General features: G+C 35.3%; 1 protein-coding gene across 1 annotated transcript in view; it reads right to left on the minus strand.

Annotated features, from left to right (window-relative positions):
* The window catches only part of ESYT3 (extended synaptotagmin 3), a 135,991-nt gene that overhangs the window by 33,590 nt on the left and 83,506 nt on the right, over positions 1-18,895 (minus strand). The window contains exons 11-12 of the mRNA XM_063932814.1: positions 15,925-15,973; positions 15,050-15,139 (exon numbers count right to left, since the gene is read on the minus strand). Of these exons, the coding sequence (XP_063788884.1) occupies positions 15,050-15,139; positions 15,925-15,973 (139 nt within the window). The remainder of the gene's footprint in view (positions 1-15,049; positions 15,140-15,924; positions 15,974-18,895) is intronic.

Below are 18,895 nucleotides of genomic sequence, written 5' to 3' on the forward strand. Positions count from 1 at the left end.
GTGTATTACTGTATCTGTATCACTATAAGTGTATTACTGTTACTGTATCTGTATCACTATAAGTGTATTACTGTTACTGTATCTGTATCACTATAAGTGTATTACTGTTACTGTATCTGTATCACTATAAGTGTATTACTGTATCTGTATCACTATAAGTGTATTACTGTTACTGTATCTGTATCACTATAAGTGTATTACTGTACTGTATCTGTATCACTATAAGTGTATTACTGTTACTGTATCTGTATCACTATAAGTGTATTACTGTTACTGTATCTGTATCACTATAAGTGTATTACTGTTACTGTATCTGTATCACTATAAGTGTATTACTGTTACTGTATCTGTATCACTATAAGTGTATTACTGTTACTGTATCTGTATCACTATAAGTGTATTACTGTTACTGTATCTGTATCACTATAAGTGTATTACTGTTACTGTATCTGTATCACTATAAGTGTATTACTGTTACTGTATCTGTATCACTATAAGTGTATTACTGTTACTGTATCTGTATCACTATAAGTGTATTACTGTATCTGTATCACTATAAGTGTATTACTGTTACTGTATCACTGTTACTGTATCTGTATCACTATAAGTGTATTACTGTTACTGTATCTGTATCACTATAAGTGTATTACTGTTACTGTATCTGTATCACTATAAGTGTATCACTGTTACTGTATCTGTATCACTATAAGTGTATTACTGTTACTGTATCTGTATCACTATAAGTGTATTACTGTATCTGTATCTGTATCACTATAAGTGTATTACTGTATCTGTATCTGTATCACTATAAGTGTATTACTGTTACTGTATCTGTATCACTATAAGTGTATTACTGTTACTGTATCACTGTTACTGTATCTGTATCACTATAAGTGTATTACTGTTACTGTATCTGTATCACTATAAGTGTATCACTGTTACTGTATCTGTATCACTATAAGTGTATTACTGTTACTGTATCTGTATCACTATAAGTGTATTACTGTTACTGTATCTGTATCACTATAAGTGTATTACTGTTACTGTATCTGTATCACTATAAGTGTATTACTGTATCTGTATCTGTATCACTATAAGTGTATTACTGTTACTGTATCACTGTTACTGTATCTGTATCACTATAAGTGTATTACTGTTACTGTATCTGTATCACTATAAGTGTATTACTGTTACTGTATCTGTATCACTATAAGTGTATTACTGTTACTGTATCTGTATCACTATAAGTGTATTACTGTTACTGTATCTGTATCACTATAAGTGTATTACTGTTACTGTATCTGTATCACTATAAGTGTATTACTGTATCTGTATCTGTATCACTATAAGTGTATTACTGTTACTGTATCACTGTTACTGTATCTGTATCACTATAAGTGTATTACTGTTACTGTATCTGTATCACTATAAGTGTATTACTGTTACTGTATCACTGTTACTGTATCTGTATCACTATAAGTGTATTACTGTTACTGTATCTGTATCACTATAAGTGTATTACTGTATCTGTATCACTATAAGTGTATTACTGTTACTGTATCTGTATCACTATAAGTGTATTACTGTTACTGTATCTGTATCACTATAAGTGTATTACTGTTACTGTATCTGTATCACTATAAGTGTATTACTGTTACTGTATCTGTATCACTATAAGTGTATTACTGTTACTGTATCTGTATCACTATAAGTGTATTACTGTTACTGTATCTGTATCACTATAAGTGTATTACTGTTACTGTATCACTGTTACTGTATCTGTATCACTATAAGTGTATTACTGTTACTGTATCTGTATCACTATAAGTGTATTACTGTTACTGTATCTGTATCACGTAGTGTATCTGTATCACTATAAGTGTATTACTGTTACTGTATCTGTATCACTATAAGTGTATCACTGTTACTGTATCTGTATCACTATAAGTGTATTACTGTTACTGTATCTGTATCACTATAAGTGTATTACTGTTACTGTATCTGTATCACTATAAGTGTATTACTGTTACTGTATCTGTATCACTATAAGTGTATTACTGTTACTGTATCTGTATCACTATAAGTGTATTACTGTTACTGTATCTGTATCACTATAAGTGTATTACTGTTACTGTATCTGTATCACTATAAGTGTATTACTGTTACTGTATCTGTATCACTATAAGTGTATCACTGTTACTGTATCTGTATCACTATAAGTGTATTACTGTTACTGTATCTGTATCACTATAAGTGTATTACTGTATCTGTATCACTATAAGTGTATCACTGTTACTGTATCTGTATCACTATAAGTGTATTACTGTTACTGTATCTGTATCACTATAAGTGTATTACTGTTACTGTATCTGTATCACTATAAGTGTATTACTGTTACTGTATCTGTATCACTATAAGTGTATTACTGTTACTGTATCTGTATCACTATAAGTGTATTACTGTTACTGTATCTGTATCACTATAAGTGTATTACTGTTACTGTATCTGTATCACTATAAGTGTATTACTGTTACTGTATCTGTATCACTATAAGTGTATCACTGTTACTGTATCTGTATCACTATAAGTGTATTACTGTTACTGTATCTGTATCACTATAAGTGTATTACTGTATCTGTATCACGTAGTGTATCTGTATCACTATAAGTGTATTACTGTTACTGTATCTGTATCACTATAAGTGTATTACTGTTACTGTATCTGTATCACTATAAGTGTATTACTGTTACTGTATCTGTATCACTATAAGTGTATTACTGTTACTGTATCTGTATCACTATAAGTGTATTACTGTTACTGTATCTGTATCACTATAAGTGTATTACTGTTACTGTATCTGTATCACTATAAGTGTATTACTGTTACTGTATCTGTATCACTATAAGTGTATCACTGTTACTGTATCTGTATCACTATAAGTGTATTACTGTTACTGTATCACTGTTACTGTATCTGTATCACTATAAGTGTATTACTGTTACTGTATCTGTATCACTATAAGTGTATCACTGTTACTGTATCTGTATCACTATAAGTGTATCACTGTTACTGTATCTGTATCACTATAAGTGTATCACTGTTACTGTATCTGTATCACTATAAGTGTATTACTGTTACTGTATCTGTATCACTATAAGTGTATTACTGTTACTGTATCTGTATCACTATAAGTGTATTACTGTTACTGTATCTGTATCACTATAAGTGTATCACTGTTACTGTATCTGTATCACTATAAGTGTATTACTGTTACTGTATCTGTATCACTATAAGTGTATTACTGTTACTGTATCTGTATCACTATAAGTGTATTACTGTTACTGTATCTGTATCACTATAAGTGTATTACTGTTACTGTATCTGTATCACTATAAGTGTATCACTGTTACTGTATCTGTATCACTATAAGTGTATTACTGTATCTGTATCACTATAAGTGTATTACTGTTACTGTATCTGTATCACTATAAGTGTATTACTGTTACTGTATCTGTATCACTATAAGTGTATTACTGTATCTGTATCTGTATCACTATAAGTGTATTACTGTTACTGTATCTGTATCACTATAAGTGTATTACTGTTACTGTATCACTGTTACTGTATCTGTATCACTATAAGTGTATTACTGTTACTGTATCTGTATCACTATAAGTGTATCACTGTTACTGTATCTGTATCACTATAAGTGTATTACTGTTACTGTATCTGTATCACTATAAGTGTATTACTGTTACTGTATCTGTATCACTATAAGTGTATTACTGTTACTGTATCTGTATCACTATAAGTGTATCACTGTTACTGTATCTGTATCACTATAAGTGTATTACTGTTACTGTATCACTGTTACTGTATCTGTATCACTATAAGTGTATCACTGTTACTGTATCTGTATCACTATAAGTGTATCACTGTTACTGTATCTGTATCACTATAAGTGTATTACTGTTACTGTATCACTGTTACTGTATCTGTATCACTATAAGTGTATTACTGTTACTGTATCTGTATCACTATAAGTGTATTACTGTTACTGTATCTGTATCACTATAAGTGTATTACTGTTACTGTATCTGTATCACTATAAGTGTATTACTGTTACTGTATCTGTATCACTATAAGTGTATTACTGTATCTGTATCTGTATCACTATAAGTGTATTACTGTATCTGTATCTGTATCACTATAAGTGTATTACTGTTACTGTATCACTGTTACTGTATCTGTATCACTATAAGTGTATTACTGTTACTGTATCTGTATCACTATAAGTGTATTACTGTATCTGTATCACTATAAGTGTATTACTGTTACTGTATCACTGTTACTGTATCTGTATCACTATAAGTGTATTACTGTTACTGTATCTGTATCACTATAAGTGTATTACTGTTACTGTATCTGTATCACTATAAGTGTATTACTGTTACTGTATCTGTATCACTATAAGTGTATCACTGTTACTGTATCTGTATCACTATAAGTGTATTACTGTTACTGTATCTGTATCACTATAAGTGTATTACTGTATCTGTATCTGTATCACTATAAGTGTATTACTGTTACTGTATCTGTATCACTATAAGTGTATCACTGTTACTGTATCTGTATCACTATAAGTGTATTACTGTTACTGTATCTGTATCACTATAAGTGTATTACTGTTACTGTATCTGTATCACTATAAGTGTATCACTGTTACTGTATCTGTATCACTATAAGTGTATTACTGTTACTGTATCTGTATCACTATAAGTGTATTACTGTTACTGTATCTGTATCACTATAAGTGTATCACTGTTACTGTATCTGTATCACTATAAGTGTATTACTGTTACTGTATCACTGTTACTGTATCTGTATCACTATAAGTGTATTACTGTTACTGTATCTGTATCACTATAAGTGTATCACTGTTACTGTATCTGTATCACTATAAGTGTATCACTGTTACTGTATCTGTATCACTATAAGTGTATTACTGTATCTGTATCTGTATCACTATAAGTGTATTACTGTATCTGTATCTGTATCACTATAAGTGTATTACTGTATCTGTATCTGTATCACTATAAGTGTATTACTGTTACTGTATCACTGTTACTGTATCTGTATCACTATAAGTGTATTACTGTTACTGTATCTGTATCACTATAAGTGTATTACTGTTACTGTATCTGTATCACTATAAGTGTATTACTGTATCTGTATCTGTATCACTATAAGTGTATTACTGTATCTGTATCTGTATCACTATAAGTGTATTACTGTTACTGTATCACTGTTACTGTATCTGTATCACTATAAGTGTATTACTGTTACTGTATCTGTATCACTATAAGTGTATTACTGTATCTGTATCACTATAAGTGTATTACTGTTACTGTATCACTGTTACTGTATCTGTATCACTATAAGTGTATTACTGTTACTGTATCTGTATCACTATAAGTGTATTACTGTATCTGTATCACTATAAGTGTATTACTGTTACTGTATCTGTATCACTATAAGTGTATTACTGTTACTGTATCTGTATCACTATAAGTGTATTACTGTTACTGTATCTGTATCACTATAAGTGTATTACTGTTACTGTATCTGTATCACTATAAGTGTATTACTGTTACTGTATCTGTATCACTATAAGTGTATTACTGTTACTGTATCTGTATCACTATAAGTGTATTACTGTTACTGTATCTGTATCACTATAAGTGTATTACTGTTACTGTATCTGTATCACTATAAGTGTATTACTGTTACTGTATCTGTATCACTATAAGTGTATTACTGTTACTGTATCTGTATCACTATAAGTGTATTACTGTTACTGTATCACTGTTACTGTATCTGTATCACTATAAGTGTATTACTGTTACTGTATCTGTATCACTATAAGTGTATTACTGTTACTGTATCTGTATCACTATAAGTGTATTACTGTTACTGTATCTGTATCACTATAAGTGTATTACTGTTACTGTATCTGTATCACTATAAGTGTATCACTGTTACTGTATCTGTATCACTATAAGTGTATTACTGTTACTGTATCTGTATCACTATAAGTGTATTACTGTATCTGTATCACTATAAGTGTATTACTGTTACTGTATCTGTATCACTATAAGTGTATTACTGTTACTGTATCTGTATCACTATAAGTGTATTACTGTTACTGTATCTGTATCACTATAAGTGTATTACTGTTACTGTATCTGTATCACTATAAGTGTATTACTGTTACTGTATCTGTATCACTATAAGTGTATTACTGTTACTGTATCTGTATCACTATAAGTGTATCACTGTTACTGTATCTGTATCACTATAAGTGTATTACTGTTACTGTATCTGTATCACTATAAGTGTATTACTGTTACTGTATCTGTATCACTATAAGTGTATTACTGTATCTGTATCACTATAAGTGTATTACTGTTACTGTATCACTGTTACTGTATCTGTATCACTATAAGTGTATTACTGTTACTGTATCTGTATCACTATAAGTGTATTACTGTTACTGTATCTGTATCACTATAAGTGTATTACTGTTACTGTATCTGTATCACTATAAGTGTATCACTGTTACTGTATCTGTATCACTATAAGTGTATTACTGTTACTGTATCTGTATCACTATAAGTGTATTACTGTATCTGTATCTGTATCACTATAAGTGTATCACTGTTACTGTATCTGTATCACTATAAGTGTATTACTGTTACTGTATCACTGTTACTGTATCTGTATCACTATAAGTGTATTACTGTTACTGTATCTGTATCACTATAAGTGTATCACTGTTACTGTATCTGTATCACTATAAGTGTATCACTGTTACTGTATCTGTATCACTATAAGTGTATCACTGTTACTGTATCTGTATCACTATAAGTGTATTACTGTTACTGTATCACTGTTACTGTATCTGTATCACTATAAGTGTATTACTGTTACTGTATCTGTATCACTATAAGTGTATTACTGTTACTGTATCTGTATCACTATAAGTGTATTACTGTTACTGTATCTGTATCACTATAAGTGTATTACTGTTACTGTATCTGTATCACTATAAGTGTATCACTGTTACTGTATCTGTATCACTATAAGTGTATTACTGTTACTGTATCACTGTTACTGTATCTGTATCACTATAAGTGTATTACTGTTACTGTATCTGTATCACTATAAGTGTATTACTGTTACTGTATCTGTATCACTATAAGTGTATCACTGTTACTGTATCTGTATCACTATAAGTGTATTACTGTTACTGTATCTGTATCACTATAAGTGTATTACTGTATCTGTATCTGTATCACTATAAGTGTATCACTGTTACTGTATCTGTATCACTATAAGTGTATTACTGTATCTGTATCTGTATCACTATAAGTGTATTACTGTTACTGTATCACTGTTACTGTATCTGTATCACTATAAGTGTATTACTGTTACTGTATCTGTATCACTATAAGTGTATTACTGTATCTGTATCACTATAAGTGTATTACTGTTACTGTATCACTGTTACTGTATCTGTATCACTATAAGTGTATTACTGTTACTGTATCTGTATCACTATAAGTGTATTACTGTTACTGTATCTGTATCACTATAAGTGTATTACTGTTACTGTATCTGTATCACTATAAGTGTATTACTGTTACTGTATCTGTATCACTATAAGTGTATTACTGTTACTGTATCTGTATCACTATAAGTGTATTACTGTTACTGTATCTGTATCACTATAAGTGTATTACTGTTACTGTATCTGTATCACTATAAGTGTATTACTGTTACTGTATCACTGTTACTGTATCTGTATCACTATAAGTGTATTACTGTTACTGTATCTGTATCACTATAAGTGTATTACTGTTACTGTATCTGTATCACTATAAGTGTATCACTGTTACTGTATCTGTATCACTATAAGTGTATTACTGTTACTGTATCACTGTTACTGTATCTGTATCACTATAAGTGTATTACTGTTACTGTATCTGTATCACTATAAGTGTATTACTGTTACTGTATCTGTATCACTATAAGTGTATTACTGTTACTGTATCTGTATCACTATAAGTGTATTACTGTTACTGTATCTGTATCACTATAAGTGTATCACTGTTACTGTATCTGTATCACTATAAGTGTATTACTGTTACTGTATCTGTATCACTATAAGTGTATTACTGTTACTGTATCTGTATCACTATAAGTGTATTACTGTTACTGTATCTGTATCACTATAAGTGTATCACTGTTACTGTATCTGTATCACTATAAGTGTATTACTGTTACTGTATCACTGTTACTGTATCTGTATCACTATAAGTGTATTACTGTTACTGTATCTGTATCACTATAAGTGTATTACTGTTACTGTATCTGTATCACTATAAGTGTATTACTGTTACTGTATCTGTATCACTATAAGTGTATCACTGTTACTGTATCTGTATCACTATAAGTGTATTACTGTTACTGTATCTGTATCACTATAAGTGTATTACTGTTACTGTATCTGTATCACTATAAGTGTATCACTGTTACTGTATCTGTATCACTATAAGTGTATTACTGTTACTGTATCTGTATCACTATAAGTGTATTACTGTTACTGTATCTGTATCACTATAAGTGTATTACTGTTACTGTATCTGTATCACTATAAGTGTATTACTGTTACTGTATCTGTATCACTATAAGTGTATCACTGTTACTGTATCTGTATCACTATAAGTGTATTACTGTTACTGTATCTGTATCACTATAAGTGTATTACTGTTACTGTATCTGTATCACTATAAGTGTATTACTGTTACTGTATCTGTATCACTATAAGTGTATCACTGTTACTGTATCTGTATCACTATAAGTGTATTACTGTTACTGTATCTGTATCACTATAAGTGTATTACTGTTACTGTATCTGTATCACTATAAGTGTATTACTGTTACTGTATCTGTATCACTATAAGTGTATTACTGTTACTGTATCTGTATCACTATAAGTGTATTACTGTATCTGTATCTGTATCACTATAAGTGTATTACTGTTACTGTATCTGTATCACTATAAGTGTATTACTGTATCTGTATCTGTATCACTATAAGTGTATTACTGTATCTGTATCTGTATCACTATAAGTGTATTACTGTATCTGTATCTGTATCACTATAAGTGTATCACTGTTACTGTATCTGTATCACTATAAGTGTATTACTGTTACTGTATCACTGTTACTGTATCTGTATCACTATAAGTGTATTACTGTTACTGTATCTGTATCACTATAAGTGTATTACTGTTACTGTATCACTGTTACTGTATCTGTATCACTATAAGTGTATTACTGTTACTGTATCTGTATCACTATAGGTGTATTACTGTTACTGTATCTGTATCACTATAAGTGTATTACTGTTACTGTATCTGTATCACTATAAGTGTATTACTGTTACTGTATCTGTATCACTATAAGTGTATCACTGTTACTGTATCTGTATCACTATAAGTGTATTACTGTTACTGTATCACTGTTACTGTATCTGTATCACTATAAGTGTATTACTGTTACTGTATCTGTATCACTATAAGTGTATTACTGTTACTGTATCACTGTTACTGTATCTGTATCACTATAAGTGTATTACTGTTACTGTATCTGTATCACTATAGGTGTATTACTGTTACTGTATCTGTATCACTATAAGTGTATTACTGTTACTGTATCTGTATCACTATAAGTGTATTACTGTTACTGTATCACTGTTACTGTATCTGTATCACTATAAGTGTATCACTGTTACTGTATCTGTATCACTATAAGTGTATTACTGTTACTGTATCTGTATCACTATAAGTGTATTACTGTTACTGTATCACTGTTACTGTATCTGTATCACTATAAGTGTATTACTGTTACTGTATCTGTATCACTATAAGTGTATTACTGTTACTGTATCTGTATCACTATAAGTGTATTACTGTTACTGTATCTGTATCACTATAAGTGTATTACTGTTACTGTATCACTGTTACTGTATCTGTATCACTATAAGTGTATTACTGTTACTGTATCTGTATCACTATAAGTGTATTACTGTTACTGTATCACTGTTACTGTATCTGTATCACTATAAGTGTATTACTGTTACTGTATCACTGTTACTGTATCTGTATCACTATAAGTGTATTACTGTTACTGTATCTGTATCACTATAAGTGTATTACTGTTACTGTATCTGTATCACTATAAGTGTATTACTGTTACTGTATCACTGTTACTGTATCTGTATCACTATAAGTGTATTACTGTTACTGTATCACTGTTACTGTATCTGTATCACTATAAGTGTATTACTGTTACTGTATCACTGTTACTGTATCTGTATCACTATAAGTGTATTACTGTTACTGTATCACTGTTACTGTATCTGTATCACTATAAGTGTATTACTGTTACTGTATCTGTATCACTATAAGTGTATTACTGTTACTGTATCTGTATCACTATAAGTATTACTGTTACTGTATCTGTATCACTAAGTGTATTACTGTTACTGTATCTGTATCACTATAAGTGTATTACTGTTACTGTATCACTGTTACTGTATCTGTATCACTGTTACTGTATCTGTATCACGTAGTGTCTCTGTATCACTATAAGTGTGTTACTGTATTACTTACTGTATCTGTATCACTGTTACTGTATCTGTATCACTATAAGTGTATTACTGTTACTGTATCTATTTTACTGGTACTATATCCGTATCGCTGTATCTATTTTACTGGTACTATATCCGTATCGCTGTATCTATTTTACTGGTACTATATCCGTATCGCTGTATCTGTTTTACTGGTACTATATCCGTATCGCTGTATCTGTTTTACTGGTACTATATCCGTATCGCTGTATCTGTTTTACTGGTACTATATCCGTATCACTGTATCTGTTTTACTGGTACTATATCCGTATGACTGTTACTGTATCTGTTTTACTGGTACTATATCCGTATGACTGTTACTGTATCTGTTTTACTGGTACTATATCCGTATGACTGTTACTGTATCTGTTTTACTGGTACTATATCCGTATCACTGTTACTGTATCTGTTTTACTGGTACTATATCCGTATCACTGTTACTGTATCTGTTTTACTGGTACTATATCCGTATCACTGTTACTGTATCTGTTTTACTGGTACTATATCCGTATCACTGTTACTGTATCTGTTTTACTGGTACTATATCCGTATGACTGTTACTGTATCTGTTTTACTGGTACTATATCCGTATGACTGTTACTGTATCTGTTTTACTGGTACTATATCCGTATCACTGTTACTGTATCTGTTTTACTGGTACTATATCCGTATCACTGTTACTGTATCTGTTTTACTGGTACTATATCCGTATCACTGTTACTGTATCTGTTTTACTGGTACTATATCCGTATCACTGTTACTGTATCTGTTTTACTGGTACTATATCCGTATGACTGTTACTGTATCTGTTTTACTGGTACTATATCCGTATCGCTGTATCTGTTTTACTGGTACTATATCCGTATGACTGTTACTGTATCTGTTTTACTGGTACTATATCCGTATCACTGTTACTGTATCTGTTTTACTGGTACTATATCCGTATCACTGTTACTGTATCTGTTTTACTGGTACTATATCCGTATGACTGTTACTGTATCTGTTTTACTGGTACTATATCCGTATCACTGTTACTGTATCTGTTTTACTGGTACTATATCCGTATGACTGTTACTGTATCTGTTTTACTGGTACTATATCCGTATCACTGTTACTGTATCTGTTTTACTGGTACTATATCCGTATGACTGTTACTGTATCTGTTTTACTGGTACTATATCCGTATCACTGTTACTGTATCTGTTTTACTGGTACTATATCCGTATCACTGTTACTGTATCTGTTTTACTGGTACTATATCCGTATGACTGTTACTGTATCTGTTTTACTGGTACTATATCCGTATGACTGTTACTGTATCTGTTTTACTGGTACTATATCCGTATGACTGTTACTGTATCTGTTTTACTGGTACTATATCCGTATCACTGTTACTGTATCTGTTTTACTGGTACTATATCCGTATCACTGTTACTGTATCTGTTTTACTGGTACTATATCCGTATCACTGTTACTGTATCTGTTTTACTGGTACTATATCCGTATCACTGTTACTGTATCTGTTTTACTGGTACTATATCCGTATGACTGTTACTGTATCTGTTTTACTGGTACTATATCCGTATGACTGTTACTGTATCTGTTTTACTGGTACTATATCCGTATGACTGTTACTGTATCTGTTTTACTGGTACTATATCCGTATCACTGTTACTGTATCTGTTTTACTGGTACTATATCCGTATCACTGTTACTGTATCTGTTTTACTGGTACTATATCCGTATCACTGTTACTGTATCTGTTTTACTGGTACTATATCCGTATCACTGTTACTGTATCTGTTTTACTGGTACTATATCCGTATGACTGTTACTGTATCTGTTTTACTGGTACTATATCCGTATGACTGTTACTGTATCTGTTTTACTGGTACTATATCCGTATCACTGTTACTGTATCTGTTTTACTGGTACTATATCCGTATCACTGTTACTGTATCTGTTTTACTGGTACTATATCCGTATCACTGTTACTGTATCTGTTTTACTGGTACTATATCCGTATCACTGTTACTGTATCTGTTTTACTGGTACTATATCCGTATGACTGTTACTGTATCTGTTTTACTGGTACTATATCCGTATCGCTGTATCTGTTTTACTGGTACTATATCCGTATCACTGTTACTGTATCTGTTTTACTGGTACTATATCCGTATGACTGTTACTGTATCTGTTTTACTGGTACTATATCCGTATCACTGTTACTGTATCTGTTTTACTGGTACTATATCCGTATCACTGTTACTGTATCTGTTTTACTGGTACTATATCCGTATCGCTGTATCTGTTTTACTGGTACTATATCCGTATGACTGTTACTGTATCTGTTTTACTGGTACTATATCCGTATCGCTATATATGTTTTACTGGTACTATATCTGGATCACTGTTACTGTATCTGTTTTACTGGTACTATATCCGTATCACTGTTACTGTATCTGTTTTACTGGTACTATATCCGTATGACTGTTACTGTATCTGTTTTACTGGTACTATATCCGTATCACTGTTACTGTATCTGTTTTACTGGTACTATATCCGTATGACTGTTACTGTATCTGTTTTACTGGTACTATATCCGTATGACTGTTACTGTATCTGTTTTACTGGTACTATATCCGTATCACTGTTACTGTATCTGTTTTACTGGTACTATATCCGTATGACTGTTACTGTATCTGTTTTACTGGTACTATATCCGTATGACTGTTACTGTATCTGTTTTACTGGTACTATATCCGTATCACTGTTACTGTATCTGTTTTACTGGTACTATATCCGTATCACTGTTACTGTATCTGTTTTACTGGTACTATATCCGTATGACTGTTACTGTATCTGTTTTACTGGTACTATATCCGTATCACTGTTACTGTATCTGTTTTACTGGTACTATATCCGTATCACTGTTACTGTATCTGTTTTACTGGTACTATATCCGTATCACTGTTACTGTATCTGTTTTACTGGTACTATATCCGTATCGCTGTATCTGTTTTACTGGTACTATATCCGTATCGCTGTATCTGTTTTACTGGTACTATATCCGTATCACTGTTACTGTATCTGTTTTACTGGTACTATATCCGTATCACTGTTACTGTATCTGTTTTACTGGTACTATATCCGTATCACTGTTACTGTATCTGTTTTACTGGTACTATATCCGTATCACTGTTACTGTATCTGTTTTACTGGTACTATATCCGTATCGCTGTATCTGTTTTACTGGTACTATATCCGTATCGCTGTATCTGTTTTACTGGTACTATATCCGTGTGACTGTTACTGTATCTGTTTTACTGGTACTATATCCGTATCACTGTTACTGTATCTGTTTTACTGGTACTATATCCGTATCGCTGTATCTGTTTTACTGGTACTATATCCGTATCGCTGTATCTGTTTTACTGGTACTATATCCGTATCGCTGTATCTGTTTTACTGGTACTATATCCGTATCGCTGTATCTGTTTTACTGGTACTATATCCATATCGCTGTATCTGTTTTACTGGTACTATATCCGTATCGCTGTATCTGTTTTACTGGTACTATATCCGTATCGCTATATATGTTTTACTGGTACTATATCTGGATCACTGTTACTGTATCTGTTTTACTGGTACTCTTAATGCTAATGGAAATGTCAACAGTATAACAATGTTGATATTCTGTTAATGCCGGCATTTTGCAGTTATCGACATTGATGATGTCAACATTTTAACCATTTCGACATCATGAATGTTGATATTATGAATGGCATTATTTTGACCACTGACATTGTGAGTGCATACCCCCGTATCAGTGTTACTTTATCTGTCATAGCGTTCTTATAGCCATACGTATGAGCTGCTACACAAAAGATTGTCATATATACAAATGTCATGTGACAACACTAGGGGCCAAACCATAGCAGACAATGCTGAATGGCTGTAATCCCCACTTGTATAATCCCGCTGCCAGGATCGATGGGGCAGTATATCGACTGGAGTCTGGTGGGCGGGACCTGTGCGCGCAGCAGTCCCCAATTCTATAAAATGTGTGTATACACAGACATCCACTGAATAGAATATGAAACATCTGTCTATGGAGCATCACAACCTCCTCATTATTTTACACCTATATTCCAAGTGCATTAGTCCCAAATTATAATGAACATAAATCATCCAGTCTATAAATGGTGGCACAATCACTAAATCCCGGGAAATGTGCGTTCCAGGATCTCTGCGCCAGACACTGACGTACGGAGCAGCAGGGCGGACCTCTTACCTCACTTAGCTTTTCTTGTGACGCAAGGAGCGAGTGCCACTCAAGTTTCAGATGGACTGACCCACTGGCCACATCGCACAGCGGGAACCACTGTATGGGAAGAAGAAACAGCTGGTGAGACATCGCTGTAACATTACACCTCACGGTTATTGCTCAGGCACTATGGCAGTTTGTGTGATGTACGTTGCAGAATCCTAAACTCGGCAATGCTCAGTGAGCAACTGCAATGCACCATTGTGGAAGCAACAAACCTTACGACCAGAGCAGCGGGGTGTGTAAGGGTGCTTTCACAGAGGCACGGTTCAGTAAGGGCGTGTTCACACAAATATTTCTAATTCAATGAAGCGCATATGCGCCTGGTTTTAGGCGTACAGAGCAGGAGCAAATAAACTCATGACGATGATGTGTTACAAGCCAGGTGCATATGCAGATGCGGAGGCCCCCTGGGGTAAGTACAGCTCTGTACACTACATACGCAGAAATACATTATTTTTAAGCCATTTTCACCCATTGTGCTGCAATCTCTACATCAGCTTCAGAGTCTGGATAATATAATGTGATGTTATTGTATCTCCCCTTCTAAGGCATTGTGATTTAGAATATAACTAAGGCTGGTTATCAGGTACGGTTCATATATACAGCGCCCGGACCATGACGGATTGAAAGATATTGGATAGATGGAGGTTATTACATGATAAGAAGTCCAGGGATGCTGGAGACCGACACAAAATATGCTGACATATCTCTAGTGCCGACACACTCATGGAAGATATATGATTGTGGGGGGATATTAGTTACATGTGACGGTTGTGACAAGCGGGGCCAGATACAGACCATAATATAATATCAGATCCTCTGTAGGGTGACGTTATTACCTCGTCCACAATCCGATCCTTCATGACGCTCTCCAGATTGATGACCAGGCTGCAGAATACAAGAACACACATTACAAACCAGCTGTGAGTCCTTCTATCCGAGGAGGTGCAGTAACGGCTGGCGTGTATAATGGGGCGTATACAGGACGCAGGGCCTATGCGGTCACACGTAGCCTGGCTGTGGTCATTATATACTGGGGCGTATACAGGACGCAGGGCCTGTGCGGTCACACGTAGCCTGGCTGTGGGTATTCTACAATGGGGCGTATACAGGACGCAGGGCCTGTGCGGTCACACGTAGCCTGGCTGTGGGTATTATATAATGGGGCGTATAGAGGACGCAGGGACTGTGCGGTCACACGTAGCCTGGCTGCGTGTATTATATAATGGGGCGTATAGAGGACGCAGGGACTGTGCGGTCACACGTAGCCTGGCTGTGGGTATTATATAATGGGGCGTATAGAGGACGCAGGGACTGTGCGGTCACACGTAGCCTGGCTGCGTGTATTATATAATGGGGCGTATACAGGACGCAGGGCCTGTGCGGTCACACGTAGCCTGGCTGCGTGTATTATATAATGGGGCGTATACAGGACGCAGGGCCTGTGCGGTCACACGTAGCCTGGCTGTGGTCATTATATAATGGGGCGTATACAGGACGCAGGGCCTGTGCGGTCACACGTAGCCTGGCTGTGGTCATTATATAATGGGGCGTATACAGAACGCAGGGCCTGTGCGGTCACACGTAGCCTGGCTGTGGTCATTATATAATGGGGCGTATACAGGACGCAGGGCCTGTGCGGTCACACGTAGCCTGGCTGTGGTCATTATATAATGGGGCGTATACAGGACGCAGGGCCTGTGCGGTCACACGTAGCCTGGCTGTGGGTATTCTATAATGGGGCGTATACAGGACGCAGGGCCTGTGCGGTCACACGTAGCCTGGCTGTGGGTATTCTATAATGGGGCATATATAGAACGTAAGGCCTATGCGGTCACACGGAACCTGGTGGTGGTCACTATGAATAGGTGCATATAGACAGTAACGACCAGGGCTCTGACTAGGTGTGTGCAGAGGGGCACCGCACATAGCGCTGCAGGGTAGGGGGCGCTGTTGTGGCACTTGTCAATTATCTATTTTAATTACTTTCACTTGCAGCTTCCCCCCTTTTTGAAACCCAGCATCTCCTGACCGCCCCTGTCCCCTTCCGTCACTAATACCTATACAACATTCCTGAACTCAACTTGAGATTTCTTTATTATTCAGTCACACTAAGGGGGTCATTCTGAGTTGATCGCTAGCTGCCGTTGTGCGCAGCGATTAGGCAAAAAAGCGGCACTTCTGAGCATGCGGCGCAATGTACTTTCACAACAGCCGATGCAATTTCACACAAGGTCTAGCGACGCTTTTCAGTCGTACTGCTGGCCGCAGAGTGATTGACAGGAAAGAGGTGTTTCTGGGAGGTAACTGACCATTTTCGGGGAGTGTGTGTAAAAACGCAGGCGTGTCAGATGAAAACGCAGGCGTGCCCGGGGAAAATGCAGGAGTGGCTGCCCGAACGCAGGGCATGTTTGTGACGTCAAAACAGGAACTAAATAGTCTGAAGTGATCGCAAGCTAGGAGTAGGTCTGCAGCTACTCAGAACCTGCTCAAATACATTTTTGTGCAGCTCTGCGATCCTTTCGTTCGCACTTCTGCTAAGATACACTCCCAGAGGGCGGCGGCTTAGCGGTTGCACGGCTGCTAAAAACAGCTAGCGAGCGAACAACTCGGAATGAGGGCCCAAATTTCAAGATGCTGACATATCCGGGATTCGAACCCATTGCCTGTGGCATTGCAGTCAGACAATCTATTCATTGAGCTATCTGCCCTTACATAGAAAGGTAGATAATCCTAAACTAGAGAATTCTAACTATCTGAAGCTTTCCTTGTACTTTCTGAAAGAATGATCAGCATTGCGGCTGAGCAGATCTATGCAGTGTGCGGCTGCAAGGGATTGGATGCATACCTCCCAACATGCCTATCTCCGGAAGGGACACAATGCTCTGCTTGTGGTCTTTTCTCTTAATTTATGATTACATAGATCTGCACACTACATAGATCTGCTCCATTACAATGCTGATTATGTTTTACAAAGTACCTGTAGCTTCATATAGTGATCATAGTTTTATGTAGGATCAGACAGCACAATGAGTAGGGTGTGTGATTAGAATTCTACAGGTTACAGCCTGGCAATGGCAGTATATTGAAATGTGTTGTTTAAAAAAGGGTACTGTAACCGAATAACAACGAGCTGACAAGTTAAGTGCATGAATGTGGTATAAAGAGAGAGGGTTTGTGTCCAAATCCATCTTCTTATAGTGGTCTATAAATGTGTGTGTACTATATATATATATATATATATATATATATATATACACAATCCATGGCAGCCGGCACTCCAGGACAAATAGAGCAACTTCTCTCCATGCCAGTTGAAAACAACAACATAAAATCCAAGAGTAACGGCACTGGAGACTGTCAGCAGATGCAAATTCTGTATTAAAGTGTACCCTTTAATACAGAATTTGCATCTGCTGACAGTCTCCAGTGCCGTTACTCTTGGATTTTATATATATATATATATATATATATATATATAGCCCAGATCTGTGACTTTGTGATTCATTTGCTAACGCTGGGCGGAGTCACAAGACTGGGCGGAGTTAGTCAAATGAGTCACAGATCTGGCCAAATCTACAGGAGACTAGGAGCAGAAGCAGATAGTATGGGCATGGCACAGGCAGGGGTGCATACCTCCCAGCTTTCTGCAGGAGCTTTCTTCAGACAGAAGGAGGGACACACACTCGTCGAAAAGGGGGCGTGGCTTCATGGGAGGGCCCCTGTTTTCATCAATGAGGGGGCATGCCCAGCGCTCTGTGAGCTGCTGGCATGCCCCCAGGGGCTAATTATGAGTCCGGGGGGCCCAGG

The sequence above is a fragment of the Pseudophryne corroboree genome, chromosome 7 (assembly GCF_028390025.1).
Source record: "Pseudophryne corroboree isolate aPseCor3 chromosome 7, aPseCor3.hap2, whole genome shotgun sequence".
Classification (NCBI taxonomy): domain Eukaryota; kingdom Metazoa; phylum Chordata; class Amphibia; order Anura; family Myobatrachidae; genus Pseudophryne; species Pseudophryne corroboree.